The following is a 26016-nucleotide window of genomic DNA, read 5'->3' on the forward strand; positions in this document are numbered from 1 at the left end:
ACTGCCTATATACTGTATCAGCTTGTTCCTCATGTGATCCATATGGGAATTGAAGTAGCCTTCAAGACTAATACTGGCTGTCATTATCATTTGGCTTTTATTTAAACGATTGCATTTTTTTGTTTGACCCCACACACACACACACACAACCTCCCCAGACAGACAGAGGGGAGACCACCCCCACCCATTGTCATGTTAATGCCCCCACTGGCACTGTTTATGAGTGCTGGTTGATGTGTGAGGAGCTTGTTGTTTATGGACGAGCCCAGCTCTCTCTCACACACAAAGATGGGCTTTAGCATTGACCCCAGAAAGCCTTCAACACGAAGTAGGCCTAAAAAACAGCCCCCCCCCCCCACCAAACCTTCCTAAGAGAACTCTTCCTGCTTCCATAAGAGAGCCTCCATCTGAAAGGATTCTTTTGTGTCGGGGAACGGGGTCCAAGCAGACTAGAGAGGGAGAGTGCAAGCTGGGGGAGGGGGTTTTAGTAGGTTGGGGCTGTATGTGGGGCTGGGATAAGAGGTAGCTCATAAGTTCAACAGAGGACTTGCTTGGCAAAACTGCCTCTGCTCTGAGGAGTCTTGTGCCTTTCAACTACTCTCACACATAGACTTCTATGCTTTTTAATGACATCTAGGCCAAGTAAGTCACTGTAGTCAATTATTAAATGCAATCTTGCAGTTTGAAATTGGAAGACTTTGTCTGCATATTGAAAGCATCAAAATTCATTATTATACACAAGGTAGAATATAGTTTTCATTCTTTACACCCGTTTACATTTGTCACAGCATCATGAATGTATGAACTCCACAACCTCCATGTGGAGATTGTAGTCTGAGCAAGTACGGAAATAAGATACCGTAGACACATATGTGCCTTTTAACTTGATATCAATATTGCTACTGTGGTGTAGTTGGACAATTTGTATTATATAATATCGCAATATACTTTTAAAGGGTTAGTTCAGTTAGTTCAACTTAACTTTCTTTTGCAACCTGCCTGCTGGAGAATATGGCAGGTATTGTTAAAAGGTTAAATCACTATATTCTGATAGTACTCATTCCCATAGTGTTTGTTCAGTAAAATGAGTCTCCTCATCTCTCCAGCTCTTTAATAATCAGAAAATACATTTTGGTGACAAAATGTCAGCCTATCATTTTAACTTTAAAATTTATCATTTTAACTTTTTATTCCAGTTCCAATTTTGTCTGCTTATTTCTATATCATCACTTACAATCCCACAATTTGAATATGAAGAAATTAAATGTTCAAACATTCTTTTAAATTTAAAGTACCATGCCATCATACAATTCATTTTCAGAATCAAGTGAGAAATCATGTTGCTTTTTTTTAATTTTTTTATGTAAAATGTATTAGTCACAAAGTTGGTTCAAAGAATTAATTAATTAAATGTTTGAATTACAAATGGAGAAATGTTTACAATCCAACTCTCCTTCCAGCTTTAATTTCCCTTTTTCTCAATTGTATTTCTTGAGAGAACAAACAGGCTTAAATCTGGACATCGCTCATAGATTTGAACAGCTTCCATTACCTCTTTTACAACCCAGTAATAACTCCCTGACAACTGTCAATAGGCCAGACATAATCCACAAAATAGGCCTATGTGAATCATGTACTGATCTGTAATTCTGTACATTAGATTTTAGGTGCATCAAATCAGATTACGCTAATCTATCAATGCATGAAGCCTTTCAGTTCAAGATGTTCTTTATCCAGCCAACATGTCTTATTACTGGGTCTTATTACTGGCTGATGTATGAAAACAAAGAAGGTGGTTCATTGGTTCCCTGCAGAAAACGGATGGTCTTGTGGGTCTGCGCCTGCAGCTCTTGCAAGTAGAGCCATATCACATCTCTCCACATTGGGCAATGACGATAGGGAGCTTGGGTTTGTTGTTGGGACCAGTAGGAACATTCTGTTGGGATTTGTGAGAACATTTATGTTATTAAATGTCATTGCCAAGTTATCAAAACTTGGTTCCCTTCATTTGTCTGTTGCTGCCAATCAATTGTGACAGCACTTGGTACCGGTCATTTAAATTAGCTTCCTTTCAAAATTCCCAAGTGAAAGCGCAATGACACTTTGGTAGAGGTTTCAATTATATACAACTAGCTGTGATGCAACTCCAAATATTGGCAAGATATCTTCCTCAGTTGCTCCATTGATCCATAGAAATGGATAATCCTCAATGGCTTACATTGCACAGTGAAACAGGTGACCTGGAAACTCATTTGTATACAGAAGAAGATCCAGACAGACTAGACCCACAGATCTGGATCTTCAAAGAGTAAAATCATCAGCAAGTTGAATATTTTCTTTAAAATAAATGTCATATTGTATATTGAAATAATCAGTTTTGTTTGTTTATGTGTGAGTGACTTTAGAGCCATTTAATTGTGCAATGTAACTCAATGAGGACACCATTTTTAGAATATTAATTTCTAATTTCTCGTCAATATTTGAAGTTACATCATCATGGCAAGTTAACTAGTTAGTTAGTTAGTTAGTTTATTTTGTTAAAAACAATACAGTTGATAGGCATACAGTAGCCTACAACTTAGTCAACAAGGTGACTAGGTAACTACACAACAGAATCCTCTACAAAAGTATTATTGCACATTAACATGATCCCTGAAAGTAATAAACAATGACCATCCCTGCTTTCAATTCAAAGTAAAATGTGTTGTCCAATGTCCATGTATCATGATCGTTAATAGTTGTGGGGGGAGCATAATGCTGGAAAAACGTACATAGCGTTCTTGGCCAGCAGAGGGGAGACACAGGCAATGGAAAGCAGGTCATGTAGGGATACTGTCGCAGTGTGACCACAATTATTTTTACAGCAAAGTGTACACTATACTACCAGATAAATTACACATGTTTTTTTTTGTCCTTACATCAGAAACAGCTGCGTTTACATGAAAAATATTACTTCAACCAAATTGAAACGATTCTTGACTTCCAACATGTTTACATGGATGCTAAATGAAGTGATCAGCTGTACACGCCTTTAAGTATTTAATCAGATAGTAGTAAAATCGTGAAATAATAGGAATATTAGTGGAATATTAGAGTCCATGTTAAATTAGGTGTGAGCCCCAAAAGGGTAAAACAAAAGGAGGAGGGGGGGGGTAGCTATTAGAACACTGGAACATTTTGTACTCATCAAATATTCAGGTAATTTAATACATTAAAACTTCTAACTCAATATGACAATATTAGACTTTTTCATTACCTCAATTTTCCTCATGACCAGCAAGCCATCAACAATTTTTCCTAAAATCACATATAAGATGTTATGAAAAAAGACGGATTAGTCAACCAAAATTTAGCTCCAACATGAATAAATTCCAATAGATTGATAAAACACCATACCAAAAACGACATGCTTCCCATCTAACCAGTCACACTTTGTACATGTGATGAAAAACTGACATCCATTTGTTCCAGGACCACTATTTGCCTGAAGAAGAGAATATTAATGAGTGTGCAGAAGATCTGCAGTACAGTATATCATTATGAAGGACTAGAGCTCTGAAAATATATCTATATCAGGGATTATTTACCTTTTAATTTAACCAATGCAATATTTGAAATGCAACTACTATTGTTTTTATATATAATGGATGGGGAGTGTAATCTTTTACACACCATAGACAGAAGACCAGGGGCAGAATGCTTCATTCGGAAGTTTTCGTCTGCAAATGGACCTCTGTAGATGCTGCAAATGCCAGTTCCATCGCCCTGCACAAAAGGCACATCAGGATAGCTTAGGATGGCTCTAGGACACAAAAGCTAAAGTGTATTGCACAACATGTCCACTAGAGGGTGAGAGATGGCTAGCCTTTTTCACCTGTACCCATCATTGATTGTATATATTTTATATTGATAGACTATATTCATGACATTCAATGCTTAAATCAAGAGCAAGGACAAAGTCAATACAATGTTGTTGTAAATCACAACAAAAGGTTACACAGTACACATGGGCAATAAGGGGGGGTATGACTTGGATTTTCCTAACATCGAACCTGCTTCTGTGCTTTGATGCACTAGTGCAAACACAGTGCATCATGAGACATATCAATGTCTCAGAGAAATATACATAAATCATGTGCAATATCACATATAAGAACTCTGAAAAGAAAAAAAGGTTTAACTACTAGACAAGTATTAGTCTGAAACAGACTGATGTAGTGGAAAAACATCCCATATACTGATGGTGCTTGTAATGTGTCATCAGAGAACAATCATTAACTAAAATGCATTGAAGTGTGTGTACTCACATTTACAAAGTCTCCACCCTGGATCATGAAGTCTTTGATTACCCTACCAATAAGCAATAAAAAAAATGTTAGGGCAGTCAAACTGGCAAACTGGCACATGTCAATGGTTTCATTGACTTTGTATAAAAAACAAGAGGCATTTTTCCATTTGCATTATATCATTCTGTTTCTAAAGGCTTCACATTTAAATGTGCTTTATTACTGTACAAATAAATGAACAAAAAGCAACTCTCCGGGTTATATTATTTCTTTATTCCGCATTCAAAAATATGCTTTTCAGCACATACTAACAGTATTAGGGACATTTCTAATATCAGTAGCAATAGCGGTATGTGTGTCATCAATCATGTTTCCTTCCAGTACAAGTGCACTTACCTGTGGAATGTGCAGCCTTTAAACCCAATAGGGACTCCATCTTTTCTGAGGGTGAGAATTTTCAAAGAGGAGATGAAGACAAACACATGACTGCAAGTCTGCAAATTGTGCAAGACAGCACTGCACATATACAGACTGTAGATGCCAGACTGTTACATTAACAACTGTCTGTAACTACTGTTACGTGTGCCTACCTGTCATACTACTTTGGCAGGTAAACAACTTGAACTATTTAGAGGTTGTTCCGTTCTGGCAAATGAGTTAACACAGTAGGAATTACCAGTCATTGTGACCTCATTTTCCTACTTTATACTGTACCCTTACCAAACCTGTATAAATATCATGACACAAATGAGAGTACAATTACCACCCCCCAAGTAACAAATATTCCAGAGGCAAGGAAGCAACCAGGTGCTCAGGAGGTGTGCAGGTGTATAAAATGTAAAAATAGTAAAAAGGTGCTCCTGGGATCAATCGGGATAACACATCTGGGGCGGCGGTGGCTCAGGGGTAGAGTGCCTGGATGGGAACCGCAAGGTTGCCAGTTCGAACCCGGGCTCCCCCAGAGTTACTGTCGAAGTGTCCTTGAGCAAGACACTGAACCCCTAATTGCTCCCGATGTGCTAGCTGGTGCCTTGCATGGTTTCCGTTGCCATCGGTGTATGAATGGGTGAATGTAATGCACAATCTATGTAAAGCGCCTTGGATAAAGGCGCTATATAAATGCACCATTTACCATTTACCATTTTACATCTAAAAGTGGAGATCCGGGCACACTTAAAGGACAACTTTTTTTTCAACCAAGGTTCATGTTTTAGATTGTTATTACTTACTAATAGTCCTACTAGACCACAAGAAATTACATCTGGCCACAAAAGATCACAGGATCTACTGAATGTACCTTCACATTAAGTACTAGTGGGGGGAAGCCACACTGTGTGTCATCATAGGCTCAATATGTTAGTTTCACACATTCAGTAGATCCTGTGATCTTTTGTGGTCAAATATAGGTCTAGTAGGACTATAGTAAATAATAAAAAAAGAAATCGCTATAAAGATTTGTAAAAAAAATACATTTAGCCCCATGTTCGAATGCACTCATCTTTTACTTTCTCTAATAACAACCTAAAACATGAACCTTGGTTGAAAAAAACTGTCCTTTAATACCGTAGTTAAAAAGGAGGAAAACTTTATTCAACAAATATTCCAACTCTTCCATCCCCATTATTTTGCATCCTGGTGGAGGACACACTATAGCTGTTGTGCCATTTGATGGCAGGCAGATAGCTGGGCGGATAGAATTATGAACACTTTTGGACCGGCTTATGTTTGATATGTTTTGTTTCATAAATGGACAACTAAAGCAATAATGGTTGAAATATATAAAGGGAGATTAAACAAGCATAATGTAAAGAACATCAGCGTACGTTACATTTCGCTGGATAACGCAAAAAAAATCGACAGATGATGTACAAATATGAACAAAAATTGCCCCCGTAATTGTCCAAAGTAACACAGTAAACTCTCTCTCTCTCTCACACACACACACACACACACACACACACACACACACACCTTACATAAACAACTGTATACTGATATCAGTCACCACTCACCAGATGGTGACTCAATACTCACTGCTATGGTAACCATATCACTTTAACCAATTACTGTACCGTGCATATGAAGCCATGATTTCACACCTGCTTCTATTTTATATGATTTACCTGATGCTATATTTTTATCCATGTCACTTTAACCATGCACATGACACTGATTTTATATACCTGCTGCTTTTATATGGTGGATATGTTTTCCACCTGCCCAACAATTGCACCATGAGCACAGAGCACCGTAAAAGCATGATAAAATAAAATAAAAAATATATATTTTCCTAAGTCTCAGTCTAAGGAGTTTTACTTCTTTTTCTATACGGTGAGCGAGTCTTTTCCTGTCAAAGTTTCCCACCTGCACAAGAAGCATTTCTGCCTTCCATGGTGCCATCTATCCATTGCTAAAATTATTCATGCACCTTATGTACACTGGACTTTGACTGTGCTTTACTGCCTTCCTGTTATTCCTGTTCTACATTCTCTCTTCCCTATTGTAACTCTTCCCGTAACTGCAAATGTTGAGAGCTTGCACAAAAATAATTTCACCCACTATATTAGGATACAAAGTATTGTCATGAAGGGACATTTGTTATGGACAAATGCAGAATCTGCTGTTAAAAAAACAATATTACGATGATAATAAAGTTGATTATGTGATCCAGCAGTCCATATAAAAAAGGATAGAAAATTGACAAAATAATTATCCAGAGTAAAAGTAAGTGCAAAGGAATACATTTATATAAAATATTTATCTATGTCACTAAATGGGAAAATGCAAAGACCAATTTAGTGTAATAGAAGTGTAATAATCCATGAAGTGCTGCTTGGGCAAAATTATTGGCAATGTCTAATGCATGTTTTAGAAGAGGGGTTGGTGGGCAGAATCAATGCCTAATTTAGGACCTGGACCTTATAACACATCGCACATGTGATACCAGCATCACTTGCTTACCTGAACTCTCCAGTGCAAAACTGCCTGCAAAGAGAGGAACAAGACATCTTTCACATTCATAAATGATTCATAGTGTAAAATATAATTGTAGATCACCTTTCACAGACATTGATGGTCACGACACAAAGTGCTTCAAAAGTATATCAAAAGAATCGCCACATAACAATCAACCAAATCCCAAAATGTACATTGTGGTGTGTGGGTAGTGTCAAACTCTGGGCTGGGTGTGTGAGTACACAGCTGTTGTGCAACTTGGCCTGAGTCAAACTAATTAGACATTTCTGGGTGTGAATATTTAGTACTTAATCAGAATTTTTGAGGGTCCTTACTTTGATTGGATACCTCAAAAAATGCATTTTGCCTAGGTTTATTCCTAATTGTTATTGGGACCTGATTCCTCTCAAAACATATCTTAAAAACCTCGAAATGACATGATATTGCCACACTTACGTTGGTGTACTCACTTAGATTTCGTAATTTAGGTACATTGTGCCATAATCCATACTGTATGTAAATCCCATATGCATGTACATTACATGCATGGCAGGGATTAGCCTATGGCACAATGCAGAATGTATTACAAAAGCCAAGGCTTTGTTCAGATTGCAGGCAAATCCTGTTTGTTTCTCTCTTTAGGACTAACTGTCCATACTGTTGCAATAACAGTATTCAGACATTGTCAATGTCAACCCTTTTGCATTGGTTGCTGTGGTAACAACATAGGCGTAGGTAAGACTACAATACACACAGTACAGACAACAAAACAGCAACCAATCCAAGTATGGATGGAGATGGGTCATCCATCTACAGTAGCCACTATCTATCTAGTCGCATCGCAGAACTCCTCCGTCGGTTGTATTTTAACCGCTTACAGTTAGCTAAAAAAGAGACACATCTTGAGAAGTCTGAATTTTAATCACATTTCAAACTACTTAAGTGTGGTTTAAATCCAATTTTGCTGGTCAGATTTGTGTGTGCGATTAAATCTGGATATGCAAACAAATCGGATTTGGGCATCAAATGTTGATAAACTATGGTAACTTTGGGTCTCTCTAGGGGTGCAGGAGTCAGAAATGCTGCAAAAATGTTAATGTGTGGATAGATGTGATATCTTATGCTTATTGTCATGTGTGCTTGGGGGATGGTATGCTGTACTTTGTAGAATATATAATATCTGTATGTAATGTGCTACAGCACACATTCACTTTACATTACAGTGACAGTGCAGAGTATTCTGCAGGCCTGTTCCCTACCTGAAATTCTCTGCCGTCTTCGGAACCACATCAGCAAACAGCTCAACCTTCATACGTCCAACTTCCTGAAAAACAGTTGAGCACATTTTATCACAGCAGCTGACCACAAACAACCAGATAAAAACAACTGTTAGCAATATAGCTCAACTTGCTCTTTCGCCTTGGGCAAACGGGTTATGAATACATAAACATACCATTGTGTTCCTAAGGCAGTGATATACAAGATTGGCAGCATAACATAATCTTGACAGACCAGTTCCTAACTTCCTACCTGAATTTTGCTTAAGGATATACTATCAGTATCAGTATGTAACACTAAACTGTATAGAGTACCATTAATTAGTTTGTCCCAAGGCTTGTGATTTTTGTTTCTCTACTGATAACAGTATGTATCATGTAACTAATGGCAAATTATACACACAGATCAGATGCCTCTAATCTTAATTATGCCTTTTAGTTCCAAATTGAGGAGGCGGCCAAGTGAGCAAGTAAACTACTTTGCATCTACAGTACTCTGGGATGATGGGGAACGTCATTTCAGCCCATTCCTTGTAACGGCAATCGTCACTAGCATATTGGGTTGTAAATTAAGAGTTTTCCAATAAATGTATGCAATACATGAATGGGTTCCAAGCATCCTCTGTGTAGGCCCTGCTCATCTATTATTCCATGGATTCTGAGTGAGTGTGGTTCTGAGTGAGTGTAGCCACTGTGGGGGGATGCCGGAGCATCCGCCAACACAGGCCTCCCACAAACTACTGGGGAACTGGAGGACAGTAGAGGAGATTGAAGCACACACTGTGTGGTGTGTGGGCTAGTGTGCGCATAAGTGAAAAGAAACAATTTATGCGTATGAAAAGAGTAGTTTGTCCCCACCAACCACGAAGCTTTCCCCACACTGCTTGGCGACAGCCCGCAGTTAAAACAGACTGTCAGTGGAATCCTGTTATATTGTGCTGTATATTACATTCTCTAGGGTAGTAATAATAGGGTAAAATCAATGTCATGTTATCATGTCAATGTCATTGGAAAAGGAAACTGGTCACAAGAGCAAAGGACTAGTTTGCTATAAGCTTGTGTGGAACAGACAAGCTATGTTAATCTATTCTTGATACTAGGTAAGCTAAATTTACAGTATTAATCATGCTTGTCAACAGTTTGTGTGTTTTAAAAGCGTATTAATCCAGATCATATTTTGTTCAACAGGTCTACCCATTTCATACAATTCTATGTCATTTTTAACTTATTTCTTTCATTTTTATTACTAAGCTCTTAAAGCTGCACTTCATAACCCGTTTTATTTATCTTGGTTTTGAACAAGTGCTGAGATACCACAGAGATAATAGTCTGCCTGCTTGCTCTGGGAACGTTGGGAAGACATTTTATTTACCTTTGTGTCGGGTCCAACCTACTAGACACAGGATCTAAATGTCTCAATAGTAGATAAGAGCAGATACCAAAAACAATTGTTGTATACATTATATTGTATTATACTATAAATATACTTTACCATACAGATTGGACAAAATTAATTTTTATTCAGTAAAATAAATTATCATTTTGTATGTTAAACGCATCAGCTTCAAGTGACTTCAGACAACACAAAAATCAGAGTACCTGAAATTGGTTAGGAATGCAAATGTTCTGGTCTTGATTGATTGAATACTTTATTAGTCAGAAATGTACAGCACATAGTACAGTATCCTTTTAGCCTTATCTAAAAGGATAATACAAAAGTCCTTGGGGACTTGTTTCCATTGTGGCCATACAGTATGGCTCAGTCTGGCACCACCTCTGTGTCAGTCTTGACTCAGTCTCACCCCCTCTTTGGTCTCAGCTAGTGATGCACCGAATATTTGGCCGCGGAAAATATTCGGCAGAAAATGGCTAAAAATGCATTTTCGGCCTATTCGGTTTCGGCCTGAATAGGCAGAAAATATATCACCGAATAGTGTATGCTATTAATGCATTCAAAAGCGCTGAATAAATGTTTTATGGACCCATAATAGTGATTTAAAGTTTTGCCATAACCATTTATTTTGCCATAAATCAGGTAGCTTTAAGGTACGGCCATGACAGCAATGGTAGGAAAAAAGATATATAATATAATCATATTCGGATATTCGGCCAACTGTTTCCAATATTCGGTATTCGGTTTCGGCCAAGAATTTCCCTTTTGGTGCATCCCTACTCTCAGCACTACAAACTATCATTCTTCAGTAGAATGAGAGGAACTATAAATACAACTGAACTGAAACATAGCTGCATTCACCACACCTGCTCTTTGTGTCCCTTTTCAGACCACTACCTGGGGCCAAACTGGCCATGTCATAGAAACCGCAACATTTACACTGAATAAGCACTGTTGTAGGCATATCATCTAACAATATACTGCTCATATATTGTGTTATGGAAGAGTAGACCGGTGTACAAATAGTAAGAAGTAGGTTATAACAAGTGCTTCCACAATGTTTTACTAGGAAACAGTTTGGCAGAAAGATGGCTATATAGTTAAGCTTTAAACTATCAAAATGGGAGCACTGAATAAATGGCCAAGACGCCAAGTGGTCCAGGCGCATGCCACATATAGGCTTTGGCCTGACAGCGTGCTGCGTGTTCGAGTTCCGTTCATGACGAGCTTTGCTGCATGTCTCTCCCCTTCTTTCCTGTCAGTCATCACTTGATACTATCAATAAAGGCAGAAAAGAAAAAACTATCAAAATGGAGAATAAATTGGGCATGATGAAGCATTTTAATAAAAAAAACGTAAACTACGTTTACTATTGGTTGTCCCTGCCAGGGCAATCCGTGCCTGCCAACATCCTTGACACCTACCATTTTCATACTGGTTTCACTGGGTCTCTACAGTAAAATATCATATGGACAAAGCTTAGCTACATACATCTATTGTGAAAGGGTGGGTCCATCATCCAGCCAGTTTACCCAACATGCAAAACAGCATGAGAGTCATCTGTCACCTGTGGGGGAGGGTCAAAACAGACCGGTCTGTTTAAAGACTGTGTGTTTTTTCTACAAGTTGTTCTCAGCAGGGTGACGGAGGAGGAAGAAGCTGGATGTGGTTGAACTTGTACACTATCTCATATGTGGACCTTGACTGGAGAGTGAGCAGATTCTGCTTTTTTGCTAGCTTTTTCCACTCGGAAGAGGCCTTGATGCAGTCAGCCGCTGGCTCGACACGGAAACACACGCGACTTGGACAACAGGTAACAGGGCAGGCACACTTGTCATTCTCTGTGGAATGAACGGAATATACTATTCTTTCTTTACTCTGGCAAAAGATAACCTTTAACAATTTTGTGTTGACAGAATTGACAGTTAAAGGTTCCACAGTTCACTGCTCTTAATGATCATTCCTTTCCAAAGCTATTTAAATATAATAATACTGGTGTTACTAATATTTAATAGTTATACTTACATTTTTAAAGGTAAATAGCCATCAGTTTGGTTGGTTACTTGCACTTTTGTAAATGTAGTTGTTTTGTTGCAATTATTAAACCACTATTAAAAGTGGTGAGTGATGATTGAACGAAGAACAAGATGATAACAGGCAGTATCACATGACAACTGAAGTTTATGAAACACAGAGAATATATAGAATTATATTGTAGGTCACATTACATGACCAGAATATAATATGAGTCATCATAACAGATACAGAAAGGAGTATAATATGAATAAGACCTTCTACAATGAATGGAAAGGAGTTGTACTTCAACAGTTGCATCCTGTATTATTGGACATACAGTATCCAGATTAAGCACAATAAGCAGTGACCATGGCGTCCCAAGCATATCTAAATTCTTATGCAGATGAGACTGAATCAGTACCAGTCAATCAGATCTAGGTCAAACCGAAGGTCAAACATGCAATATTAACTATGACAAATTATCAGCAGGAATGGTGCTCTGCAATGCAGGGTTCCCTAAGAATCCCTATGGAAGTTAAATTTAGGTATTAGCACTAACAGTCACTCGAGCGACTTACAAAGTGCAAGATCGGAGTATGGACTCAATTAACAACATAAGCAGTAATTAGTTGAAAGTAAACAAGCAAGCTAAAGTGCTACAAAGTAACTGATAGCAGGTACAGTGGGCCAGTCAGACTTGAAATGCCTGCCTAGTACCTACACCACTGAAGAGATTAATAACATTGTTTTGACATCTAACTATCAGCACAGCTGAGCTGATACAGAACAAAGGCTCAGTCTTCTGTTTCCCAGATGACCTCAGACTAAGATCTAAGCATGAATAGGAGTTTCAACACGACTGGTCCTGCAGAGTATTAAAAAAACAAGAAAAACACTGTTTATTTTACTATTGTAAAATGCATTTGATTGCCATACCCTGGATAATATGTATTTTTGCTGTATTTAGTTAGGAAAACTTAAGGGCAGATATGGAGGTTGGTTGATTTCTGATTGTTAAAACAGGGGAAAAAACTGCTAATTCTGCTACTGCATGAGTTCGTTTCTAAGTAACTACCAACCCATGTTACTGTAGCTACTTCTAGCTACTTTTCAAGTCACTCAAATGCAAAATGCCCACATTTCCCCTGACAAAACAAATGTGACTGTGTGAGTGAGTGACTGTGTGTACTGTGTGTGTGTGTGTGTGTGTGTGTGTGTGTGTGTGTGTGTGTGTGTGTGTGTGTGTGTGTGTGTGTGTGTGTGTGTGTGTGTGTGTGTGTGTGTGTGCAGTGCACGCGCTTCCCCATCTCCCTGCTAAACATGTACCGGATGTCCTCCATCAACTGTCTGTTTGTCAGATCTGACGCGTAGATCGACAGATGGATCAGTTGGAGGGATCGTTCTGACTGGAACTACAGGAAGCACAGACTGTAGTCCAGGAAGAACTGAGATTATGAAGTCTGTATGTCACAGATTTGGAAATAATGTTAAAATTCAAAATAGATCAAAAGATTATTAAAAAAAAAGTCCCCCCCTAATAGCCTAGAACTTGGGGTCATGTGATTGCTGACATCACACCGGTGTACTCAGCAGGCCAAAGCGTACGCCAGCCAAAAAAGTAGTATGTGGTTGTGAATTCAATACCAGGAGGTGTGGGTTAGCCAGGAGTCTAATGACTAGAGATGGCTGCCGAGCTGGATGGCACAATGGGCTTTTCTGGCTGAGTTAGAATGTGAGAAAGCCTCCCTTGCCCCACTACTTCCTACAACTAGTAGTAGACAATGAGACATGAGAATAAACTTGACCTTGACCATCAGCTCCCACACTCTGCGAAAAAGGTAGTCCCAAAAAAGAAACAACACACACTCCAAATGTGTGCATATCAAATCTGTATAACAGAATGCTGAATCTGCTGTATTTTATTTATTGGTTTTGTGTGTGTTGTTCTAACCACTATTATTCTTGTCTTCAACAGCTTTTTCTGAAGCACCCAGCCTGGAGGGAACTGTGATAATGCCGACATTTCTGGGAAACAGCACTGTCAAAATGCTCGCAATTATAGAGTACTGGGAGCAGAAGGATCGTTGTCATTTAAACAACACCGGACAATACGTGTTCCTCTTGCTGTGCAAGTTGGGCCTGGGCATGGTTGTTTTGCACCTATGCCAGCATAAATGGCGTAACTCCTTTCTAAGCATATGTGCACTGTCCTTCATTGTGGCTGATGCCCTCCTGGCATTCTCCATGGTGACACTGTGGTTTCTTGGGCCCATAAGATCTCCTGTGTCCGTTTGCTTTATCTTGGGACATGCCTCTGCAGTATATGCAGCACTACCAGTTCCTACAATAGGCCTGGGCCTGCTGGACTATGCATTAGGGGATATGCTCACAAGCAGGTGGAGCTGTAAATCCCTTTGTAAATCCCTATGTAATGTGGTCTTGGTCTTACTGATGTGGACAAAGGCTGTGTTCTACAACACCGGATCAGTGACAACAGACATGATGGAAATCGAGGAGTTGGGAGGAACTACGGCACTGGTGTGTGAAGTACATGAGTCAAGAATAGTCAGCTACACTGTTTTATGTCTTTTCATCTACGTCCTTTTAACTTTGCTGCCTCAATACACCAGGCTATACAAGTGGTTTGAAGAAGCCGAAAAGTTTAATCAACAGAGGAATGCACCTCCCCAGAACCTGAGGAGCGATTTACAGTTCAGATCTGTGGCAATGAAAGACACCAAGAGTGGTGAGAATAATTTCCTGATAGAACCTCAAGTCATGCATCGTCCATCTCTGTGTGTCAGTTTAACTCTGGGCTTCGCTTCAGTATGGATGCCTTATCTGGTGATATCTGTGATGTGTTTGTGGTTGGGCTTTGGAATACCTGCTTATGTTATCGTCAACCTTCTTTGGCTGGAATGCATTAACAGTGTATTGACGGGTGTGGTGTTCTGGTTAAAGAGCGACATAGTAGGGCCATACAATAAACTGCCGGATGACATGTCTTTATGCCGTGGGTACTGGCACCTGAGCAAAGGAACCCATCAGCACAAACTTCCTACAACTGTCTGAATAGAATGAATGCCGTTTTCTATTACTGTATTGGTCCATGTGAAAGTAAATCAAGACATTGCTCGATAGATACAGTATTGACATCAGTAGCTGGAGAGCTACACTGACAATATAACAATTGCATCATCATTTTTCTTCTAGAAGACAGGATGATCACAAACGGCAAACACACAATTGTATGCTAGCATGAATAAAGGTTATTAAAAAATGAAATAAAGAAAAACAAAAAATCTTGTAAAAGTGGTTATGTGTTTAACAGCTTTTTATTTATACATTGAGATAGTGAATATAAAGTTTGTATATTGTTTATAAGCATTTGACTCTGCAACTCTGTTTTTCCAAAGTAATGTAAAGAAGGGAAGATATATCATAGTGGCGGCTGTGGCGCATTAGTGAATATGTAGTGCACCAGTTTAAAAAAAAACTGGGAATCTAAAATATACTAATATGTAATGCAACTTGCAAGTACAATGATTTAAATCATGCACCTCTGTTTTTCTGTCTCTGAAGTACTTTACTTTGAGAATGGTATGTAATATAATTACTGTAAATGGTCTGCATTTCTATAGCTGGTCTTAGGAAGAATCTGTGTTGCTCAATGTCATTTAATTTAATAAACTCCTGTAAATGGGAATTATATGTGCATTTCTTTCTGCTCTATTATGGTATGATTTTATTCAGCACTCAATGTATTACACATTGGGGTGCAGCAGTGTCATGTCTTTTTAGATTTTTTAGCAATTTCTATAGTGCCTTTATCCAAAGAACTTTAAAGTTGGTAGGTACTTACAATAAAACAAAAAAACTAAATCACACTAGTGTACTGTGAACTGAGGGGCGCAAGAAGATGCATTTAATTTGTATTGACTCACATGTCACAAGGCCCTTGAAAACAAACCAATATTCCATAGACTTGGCTGCCATATGAGGTGATTTCAAAAGCCAGATGTTGGACAAAAACAATACAGACTTGTTGCTCGTCAGAAACAGTAAGGGGGCCAGCATGATGCCAGCAACCAGGAACCTTCTTTTCCCCAGATGACATCCTCTACCTCCCAATTCAGTACTGCTGCAGCAGCAGTGCCCAGAAAATGGCATGTATGAAATAGTTTTCATTAAAAAACAAGAAATCAAGAAAAAACTTTTTTGTTCCAGCCATTAGACCCTCATCAGGTTATCTTGATCTAAATTAGATAACCTAACAACTGAAACGATTACAAAATAAAATGCATCTGGAGACAATGTGCAGGAGTATTTCCAAGCAAAAATTGTATGGTAAGTGGCAACTCCATCTAGTGGTCAAATTAAACTTCTCATGATTCCAAAGTTGTAAATTGATATACCTATTACCGGTAGCTATTTTTTTCTTCTATATGGGCATTCTGTGTTGTGTTCATAACAGACCGGGTCTGGTCTAAAACTGTACACCATTTACTTCTGCGTATTAATTAGTGTGGTTGCCCTAACGGGGCAACCAGACTATTGTTATTGTAAATGAGCGATACTTTGCCGCACTACTCCTCCCACAGTTTCTGCCGCACACACTCGAGCCATATGTCAAATTGACCGGCTTCATCGGGAATCGTGTGCTTGTATTTTGATTGATATAAATGAATTCGTTCTCCATAGACTTATAATGGGGAAATCGAAGACTAAATGTAAGTATTTTTTTCCATTGGAGAGTGGAGACTGTAAGCGCCATATTTACAAGACTTGGGAGGGGGGTTCATAATAATTATGAAAATTTATTGAAAAGGAATTACATCAGTCGGCCTCATGGTGGCGCTATAACAGCCCACTTTACGTTTTTCCCTATAACTCTTGAATCGTAAGTCGTACAATCAAATTTTCTTTTTCCATGGATTCCTTTGGTCATGATGCATTTCCACATATAGGCCACGGCCATTTTCGTCAGTAAAGAAATTCCTGCAAATTTGAATTTTCTCCAAATCACACTTTTGGCTCCTCCTCCTACAGATTTTGTAAATGTTTTGGAAATTGGAGTCAAGTAAAGTACAAATACCTCAAAATTGTACTTAAGTACAGTATTTGAGTAAATGTACTTATTTACTTTCCACCACTGGGTTAACGGCAGGAGGATGAGTCCGTCTGATGACAAAAAAAGATTACAAAAGAAAGGAGAGAGAAGTATGACTAAAGCCCATCGCACACCGTCTGCGGCGCGTTGCCGTGCGGCGCCGCCTGGAAAATAGAACTGTGTTCTATCGGCGCGCCGTGCGGCGCGGCGGACGCAGCCGGTGTGTGGTGGGCTTCAGACACAGAAGTGGTCAATGTTATCCTCAACTTCATATTGACATCTGTTGTCCAGATCATATCTCGTTGCAGGGCTGAATCATTCAGGCCGCGGTAGTCAAGTCATACACCCAGCCAGGCCACCCTATCCCTTTACCCACACACGTGTACGTTTGGATTACAACAGAGCCATAGAGTATAGACAGAGTCTGCTATTTTTGAAAAATCGTGAAAATGTGTTGCAAATCTTTGAATATATATTCTGTCAGAGCGATCGTTTTTAACTCAATCTTTGCTTCATGGGGGGTCCCTGGAACAACATATTTTCAGATGGGGGTCGGCGGCCAATTACATATATTTTTGGGGTCCTTGACATGAAAAACTTTAAGAATGACTGACATAGAAACATAGGGTTTTCAGAAAACTGACATTTGCAGAAATGTCTTCAGGTCTAAATGGGACTGGACCACATCTCCATGATATGATCTACTGCACCACGGATATGTCAACATGAAGTTGAAATAGTTCTCTCTTTTTGTATCTTTTTGTCATCAGTTTCCTCCTTTAAGTGAAAGAAAAGTAGTGTCAAAATATCTTTTGTATATTCGGTTTCAAAACAGGCCGTATAGTAGCTTTTCGTGCTGGGGCCCTTTACCGTTTTACCGTTTGTCGCAAAAACATGATTTTTGGAAGATAAATATCCTCCGAAGTAGTTATGCATGATCACAGGGGTGACGTGACATTGTAATTGGCTGGCAATATTAGTGGGAGGGGCCTATGTAAGCGACTGTGGCAACCACACTTTGCAATTTTGAAAAATTGCGACCTTTCTAGTTCCCTGTCTACTTCAGTTCCACCATTGCACAATGACGTGATACCACATTCATCTGCCTGATTTAAGACTGAATTCCCAAATCTGATCTTCCTCTAGCAATTGTGACCAGACGAAATGAAAGCCTGGGTATCGATGCTACAGTATTGTAACTAAAGACAAGTGAACCAAGCAGCCATCCACCAAAAATAGTTATCAAGATTCAAGAACATCAACCGATTCTTCCAATGAGCAGTCATTCATTTAATAAGCACTGAAGCAGCTAGCCCTGATACATGACTGCCATGATGATTAATACGAGAGTCATGAATCATGGCTATGAAGCAGCATTCCTCAAAATCATTGCACAGCACACCCTCACAATTTATAAACGTAAACAATCAACCAACTGTAAAATTAAATATACTAGGCTACATAACAATGGCAGTCAAATGTACTTTTAAACTTACTACGTTTTATTGTCACATAACTATAGTCCGAGTTTAGTTTTTCAAGACACGAAAGCAATGGTCAGACATCTCCGAGTATACAGCATCTGGGCACCTTTGGCTATTTGGTCAAAATGTTACAATTACAAATAAAATATTTGACTAAAGTTTTTAAGTAGGCTATAAATGTAAAATATACATGTGTGAAGTAAGTTGTGAACATGTACTGTACATCAGACTTAATTCAAATGATTGTTTATGCCCAAAAATATTGGACCTTTATTGTCGAATGTTTAAGCATGTTCTAACTTCTAATCATGTATTAAAACAGTTTCGAAATATTTTATCATTTAACATTTTTGGGAAAAAATAAACGAATTTAACAGTAACATCGAGTAGCTCACATATCCTGTTACCATAGGATAGTTGATCTAGCGAAGGTAAAAGGGCGCCTTACTGAATTATAACCAAACGACTAATGAGGTTCAAACGATCAAACCCGCTATGCGGGTACTAAATCAATGAGTACTATAAACCAGTCAACTTTAAGAGTGTGGTATGATATAACTCACGCTATCCCTAGTGTTTTAGTACATGCTAAGTTAGCTAGTTGCGTTAGCTGGGAGCTGCATGCGACTCATGGCTTTCACACCAGTCAGTGTTGTTTTGTTCTTTCTTTACTCACCTGTCCTCCGATGGTGACATCAAAGAAAACTATCGGATTGTTGGGATTTGATGGCTGGACTTGTGTAACGTTCATATTTTTTCCTTCCTGGCCAATTATTAGACTATTAACGTTGCTCAACAAAACATGCGACCGGTTTGAAAAACGGTGTATTTACCATACGGTGGCCCCCATTGGACATACTACGGCAGTAGTAGTACGGCTCAGGCTGACGGACATTATACCATAGCACCAAAAACGCGAAAATAGTGGTTCTCAAACCTTCCCATATTTGCAAACTATTCCACTCCACTGTTCCACATTATTAGAACTTGTTTAAAAGTGGCCCCACATTGAGAAACATTGCTTCAGAGCCATCAGTCACCTCACCATCCACAAAACAATTTTTTTATGAAAATGGACAAACATATTCAGGCTTTACTTTAAGGATTTATTCTTCACAATAAACAATGTAATTACACAAACCACACAATGCAAATTAAGTTCTACAAAAAAAAAGGCAAAATGACTGTGAGCACTCATCAAAGGCTGTACTAAAGCACCATGCTGGAAAATGTTCTTGCAAAAGGTGTCAACAAGCTCTACTGGGTCACAAAGGACATAGAAATAAGAGAAGCTGAAAAAACTTCTTGGACAATACATGGCTATGTGAAGTAATAAGGTTTCTTCACATTGACACCGTATTCTGCAAGGGCGGGTTGTAGATCCTCCATGGTCAAGGTGTACTTCTTATCCTGTAGTTTAGAGACAACACAATAAGATGGGAATGCTTAAACTTCTCGCTCTCATTTAACCAGTCCTCTGCAAACACGGCACATTATCATCAAACAGCTTATGAAATACCTACGTATAAATACATACCTTTGTCTTGCTCCTAGAGCTACCTGAGGCAGTACCCTTCATTTTACAATACTGCAGTGCGTCGTTGGCAATGTCTGAAATGAACTTCTGAGAGGCGAGGGAGATCAGACGGATTCTACAAACATAAAACGCATGTAATTAGATTTGTTGCTTTGCTGCCCTCTGCTGAAAACAAAATCACCTGGCTGCCATTAAACAATAGAAATATTTGGATGCAGTAGGCCACTGATTCTCAACATGTGTAAACGCACACAAACACACAATAGCATATTAACTACAATGTTCCTAGCAAGCTTGCTCCCTGGCTGTCTTCTGCCCTCCCCCCCCATGGAACAAGGTTGTCTTATCAAACCATGTGACTCCCATCGAAAATGAATTGCGAGCTTGGAAAACACAGAAGATACCGAGGAGACAGCTGTCTGCGGCCCCTCATGCCTCTAAAAACACACTACTAGGAGTGAGACAACATTGATTTTCAATAGTCTGAGTTCCTACGGCATCGCAGAACTTCTACGATACCTTTCGGAACTTGCCCGCACCACACAGGCATGCATTAATGATGATAAAGCACACCCTCTTGTGTAATATTGCTTAATTGGCCTCAGGCATGCACACACTGGAACAGCTGACCGCACTCACTGAATGAGGCCACTTTAATTTGCACTTACATTCTCGGGTCAGCCGCCTCAAAGCCAGCCCGGTTGAGGTAGTAGCCCGTCACTGCATCAGGGATCTGAAGAACAAAAAAGCAAATCAACTTTTATAATTATGCAAGATTCGGAAAAAAAAGAATCAAGTCAAATTAGTCCTAGTTTAACTGCTATTGTGGCTTGATATTGGTGAAGTGGCCTGTAAATCAAGTGTTAGGTTAGGTAAATCACAAACCACCTGAGGTGATATATATATATATATACAGTGCATCCGGAAAATATTCACACCCCTTCACTTTTACCACATTTTGTTTTGTTACAGCCTCATTTCAAAATGGATTAAATTCGGTTTTTTTCCTCATCAATCTACACACAATACCCCATAATGATGAAGTGAAAAAAGTTCTCAAATTTTGTTAATTTATAAAATAAAAATAAGAAGCTGGAAAAACACATGTACATAAGTATTCACACTCTTGACTTAGTACTAAGTTGAGGCACCTTTGGCAGCAATTACAGCCTTAAGACTTTTTGGGAATGATCCTACAAGCTTGGCAGGCACACTTGAATTTGGGGTATTTTCCCCCTTTTTCTCTGCAGATCCTCTCAAGCTCTGTCAGGTTAGACGGGGAGCGTCGCTGCACAGCTATTTTCAGATCCTTCCAGAGATGCTCAATGGGGTTCAAGTCTGGGCTCTGGCTGGGCCACTCAAGGACTTTCATAGCCCCTCTCGGAACCCTCCGAAAGCTTTTATGATTGGACTTAGCTTTGCGTAGGGTTCCTGGACATTACAACATTTTCTAATGCGATTGTTGGAATGCGGACATAAACAAACTCGGCATTTAGTCGATCTGCGGACTCTGACGATTTTCTTTTTTGTGATGGCTTCTGAATGTGCGAACTATAAGTACCTATACATACCTCTGAGAATATCTCGTGTGTCGCGGAAGCCGTTAAGTATTTTTAATCCATGTTTGATTAAAAATGTCGCTTTGATTCTTCTTGTTTATTTACCGTTTTATTGTACCGCCTCCCGATATGCGGTTGGCTTTGCGGGCTACGTCCCTGCCTCTGATCTGCTCCGTCATAGCTATAGCGCCACTAGCTAGCCAGATAGGCGGTACAATGAGGTGTCAATAAACAAGGTAGGAAGAAGCGACATTTTTAATCAAACATAGATAAAAAATACTTAACGGCTTCCGCGGCACAGGAGAATTCGCAGCGGTATTTATAGGTACTTATAGTTCACACATTCAGAAGCCTTCACATGAAAAATCCGCAGCGGGGGGACATTCGCTGCGATGCGAAAAAGCGATGGTCCGACATGCGCTGCTCCCGTGCTTGCGGTTAGGGTTAGGTTAGGATTGAGGTTTCGGATCAATATGCTGTCGTAAAAAAGACCTGCACCCGAATCGTTGACCAAGTCGGAGGTCCTGAGCGCTCTGGAGCAGGTTTTCATCCAGGATGTCTGTACACTGTTTCATTCATCTTTCCCTATATCCTGACAAGTCTCCCAGTTCCTGCCGTTGAAAAACATCCCCACAGCATGATGCTGCCACCACCATGCTTCACCGTAGGGATGGTATTTGCCAGGTGATGAGCGGTGCCTGGTTTCCTCCAGACCAAAGCCTCTCCTCAATAAAAGGCACATGACAGCCGGGTGTCACAGCGCGCTTGGAGTTTGCCAAAAGGCACCTAAACGACTCTCAGACCATTATTAACAAGATTCTCTGGTCTGATGAAACCAAAATAGAGCTTTTTGGCCTGAATGCCAAGCGTTACATCTGGAGGAAACAAGGCACTGCTCATCACCTGGCAAATACCATCCCTACGGTGAAGCATGGTGGTGGCAGCATCATGCTGTGGGGATGTTTTTCAACAGCAGGAACTGGGAGACTTGTCATGATAGAGGGAAAGATGAATGGAGCAGTGTACAGAGACATCCTGGATGAAAACCTGCTCCAGAGCGCTCAGGAACTCCGACTTGGTCAACAATTCACCTTCCAACAGGACAACGACCCCAAGCACACAGCTAAGATAACGAAGGATTGGTTTAAGGACAACTCTGTGAAAGTCCTTGAGTGGCTCAGCCAGAGCCCAGACTTGAACCCATCTCTGGAAAGGACCTGAAAATAGCTGTGCAGCGACGCTCCCCGTCTAACCTGACAGAGCTGGAGAGGATCTGCAGAGAAAAAGGGGTAAAATACCCCAAATTCAAGTGTGCCAAGCTTGGCACACTTGAATTTAGGATCATTCCCAAAAAGTCTTAAGGCTGTAATTGCTGCCAAAGGTGCCTCAACTTAGTACTAAGTCAAGAGTGTGAATACTTCTGTACATGCGTTTTTCCAGCTTCTTATTTTTTTTATAAATTAACAAAATATTTGAAAAAACTTTTTTCACTTCATCATTATGGGTATTGTGTGTAGATTGATGAGGAAAAAACAAATTTAATCCATTTTGAAATGAGGCTGTAACAAAACAAAATGTGGTAAAAGTGAAGGGGTGTGAATACTTTCCGGATGCACTGTATATCCTAGTGTGCCCTGTCATAAAGAGTTTGGGAACCAATGAACTCAGATTGCAAGCATAAGCATCTTGTGTTGCTCAGTGTGATAGGGACTGCCGTCTACACAGCATCGTAGGCTCCCATGGAGTTTTGCCATTGTTGGAATGTTTGGGCCATACTAATTTAGTGGAACTGGTGTTATGATAATAACGCAAGACCATTATATAACAGCTTCCACATTAAAAGGTCAGTGTTTATATTAACAGAATCTGTGAACTTACTGGAAAAATTACAAGTTTTATGAGTTCAGAGAATCAGTTACTATTTGTTAGTCTTGCATTAAGTTTGGTGAAAAATGGCTGGAAATATCCCTTCCTATGGAAAATCTTTTACCCATGTCCTCTTTTGCCATATCAACATCGGGAGCAAATTCTCTCTTTCCTTTTCTTGAGTAGTTTTATTTTTGGAGGCAAAACACTGACTTAGCATATATCTACTATTACTAATGTAGGTCATAGTCATTTTTTTTTAAATCCCAAGATTTTGTAACCCATTTTTCAATCATCTAATGTGATCCTGGGCTCTACACACCCTCCACCAACCTAGTCCCCATATAGGGGACAAGGGGAGAGCAACAGACTTGAACTCATGCTTCCTTCATGCCCGAGTGTCCAAGTTGCTCCTTTACACCTGACGGGGGGGAGTTTCCCTGGTTGGACGTAGCGCGTGGAAGGAACACGTTATTCCAACCAGTTCCTTTCCCCTCCATCAGGCGCCCCGGCTGGCCAGGGGGAGGCAGTTTAGTGACCAGGATTACTGCATGTTTTTTGTGAGGGTACCTACCCTAGGGGACACGGGGAGAACATGCAAACTCCACACAGAAAGGCCCTTTCACCAACCCCGCCTTCGGGTATGGGCACTGATGACGCGGAGGAGGAAACACACCGCCAGCACCCACAGCGTCCCGAGCGGGAATCGAACCCAGGACCTTCTAGCTGTGAGGCGACAGCAGTCACAGCACTACCAACTGTGCCACCGTGCCCCCTATGTAGGGCATAGTCTTTGTGCACAATCTGTCAAGTTGATTCAAATCACAGTGTGACATGGTTGGATAATCATGAATGTATATTTTCCCCCTTCTCAGTGTATAAGGTATGATGGCAAATATTGTGCAGTCTGCGGGAACATTTAATGATGGCCATTAATCTTTGACAGTTAATTTTGAATGAGATGACAGATATAACAACACTTACTGTGGGAGTGTAATCTTCCAGCTGCATGAGAAAATCAGCAAGGGGTGTTGTGGTGACAACTGGTTTAACATCTCCATTTGCGATGCCACCAGGAACATACACGCCATTGGATACAGATGTGTCTGTTGAAGGGGTCGCTATGGCAGCAGAGGTTGAGGCTGTAACAGGAGAATGAAATGAAGAGAGAAATCAGAAAAACATTTGCAAACTGGCTGAAATACCTAAACTATAAAATAATATGACTTTAGGCTATGCATTTCATAAAGTTTGTCCTGACGTTACATACAAAAGCATTTTCCATGGTGAAGATAATACTCAGAGTTTACCCCTATATATATATATAAGTAGTCAAATATATATATATATATATATATATATATATATATATATATATATATATAAAATCCTTAAAGCTACGATCCACAACTAAAAACGAACAGTCTTTTTAATCTGGAGTTTAAATTTAGAAAATAACTCTACGAGAGTCTAAATATTGGGCTACTGTGGTGTGTTGGTAGTTAAGGCTTGTAAACAAACATAGAATGCATTAAAAAGCCACGTTACAGTAAAGGATGAACATCCTGCAAACGGATAAAAGTTAACAGGGTGCATGTTGGCCCATTATGTTCGTTCTACGAATCGATCCACTAAAAAAGAAGACTATTTTCCATGTACGGCTAACGTTAACTAACAGTAACTTAACTTATGCAGTAAGTCATGTCGGTAGCTCGGTACATACCATTTGTCGTGACCGCAGGGATACTGCTGACATTGGCCGTCGTGCTATTGTTTGCGATACAGTTGCTGGACGTTGAAGAGGTGGTCAGGGTGGCTCCTGTGGTCACAGACTGATTATCCATGTTGTTGTTCATCGCCACAAACCAGCTTGTTTTCCTTCCTTGGGCTTTAGCTATGCGTTAGCTAGCGCGCCAGCGAACAGGCTAGCACAGAGAAATATTAAGAGGCTAGTTTACACGTTACTTGTTTTGAGTGAAAACAATAAATAACAATATGTTGTGCCAACCTTCTGAAACAAATGTGTCGGCGTCGGCGTAACTTTAAATAGTAAATATACAACCAGTAGCGTGTTTAGCTAATGTTTGCAGTAAGGGTCCATACTCTAGTCTGCACTCTGCTCTGCTCAGTCTGCTGCAGTGCTACTGCTAGCTACTGCTGCAGTGCTCATGGTGTCGTCATGTGACCCAAGTCACCCAACCACGGGGGGTGTAGCCGAAGGGATGACCTTTTTCGCAGAGCCTGGGAGTCGATGGTCACTGAGGGCCGTGAGGGGGCGCTTGTTTTACAGGCGACCGGATGGGTCCGTTAAAACGAACGGATGGTTGGTGAGGGCCGAGGGGTCCGTTTTCCGTTAAAACGACCGGATTAAGGTTGGTGAGGGATGCGCAGTGTGCTGCTCCGTGCTTGCGGTTATGGTTATAGGTTAGGATAGGGTTTGAGCCGAGGTACGTTCACTACGTTGTCGTTCGGGGCGGGCTATGTCGGAAAGCATGCGCCCACACACCGCCCTACTAGTAGTAGCCGGCGCTGT

The 26016-nt window shown here is 40.0% G+C and overlaps 3 protein-coding genes across 3 annotated transcripts; 1 reads left to right on the forward strand and 2 right to left on the reverse strand.

The window, feature by feature from the left end:
• Positions 1-1216: 1216 nt before the first annotated feature.
• ppih (peptidylprolyl isomerase H (cyclophilin H)) lies at positions 1217-19363 on the reverse strand. The gene is made up of 9 exons (XM_080763086.1): positions 19198-19363; positions 8501-8565; positions 7248-7271; positions 4683-4727; positions 4308-4350; positions 3673-3765; positions 3397-3484; positions 3257-3297; positions 1217-1936 (listed from the first exon to the last, which is right to left on the reverse strand). The coding sequence occupies exons 1-9, from the start codon at positions 19270-19272 to the stop codon at positions 1868-1870; spliced, it is 543 nt and encodes a 180-aa protein (XP_080619212.1). The 5' UTR covers positions 19273-19363; the 3' UTR covers positions 1217-1867.
• Positions 11508-15609, forward strand: LOC308315717 (uncharacterized protein). The gene is made up of 2 exons (XM_080763835.1): positions 11508-11724; positions 13903-15609. The coding sequence occupies exon 2, from the start codon at positions 13941-13943 to the stop codon at positions 14997-14999; it is 1059 nt and encodes a 352-aa protein (XP_080619961.1). The 5' UTR covers positions 11508-11724; positions 13903-13940; the 3' UTR covers positions 15000-15609.
• A 199-nt stretch (positions 19364-19562) lies between the features above and the next one.
• Positions 19563-25719, reverse strand: taf10 (TAF10 RNA polymerase II, TATA box binding protein (TBP)-associated factor). The gene is made up of 5 exons (XM_080763825.1): positions 25207-25719; positions 24468-24625; positions 20727-20791; positions 20059-20173; positions 19563-19931 (listed from the first exon to the last, which is right to left on the reverse strand). Exons 1-5 carry the CDS (start codon positions 25337-25339, stop codon positions 19842-19844), a joined length of 561 nt encoding a protein of 186 aa, XP_080619951.1. The 5' UTR covers positions 25340-25719; the 3' UTR covers positions 19563-19841.
• Positions 25720-26016: the final 297 nt, after the last annotated feature.

The sequence above is a fragment of the Protomyctophum bolini genome, assembly GCF_963924005.1.
Source record: "Protomyctophum bolini genome assembly, chromosome: 5".
Classification (NCBI taxonomy): domain Eukaryota; kingdom Metazoa; phylum Chordata; class Actinopteri; order Myctophiformes; family Myctophidae; genus Protomyctophum; species Protomyctophum bolini.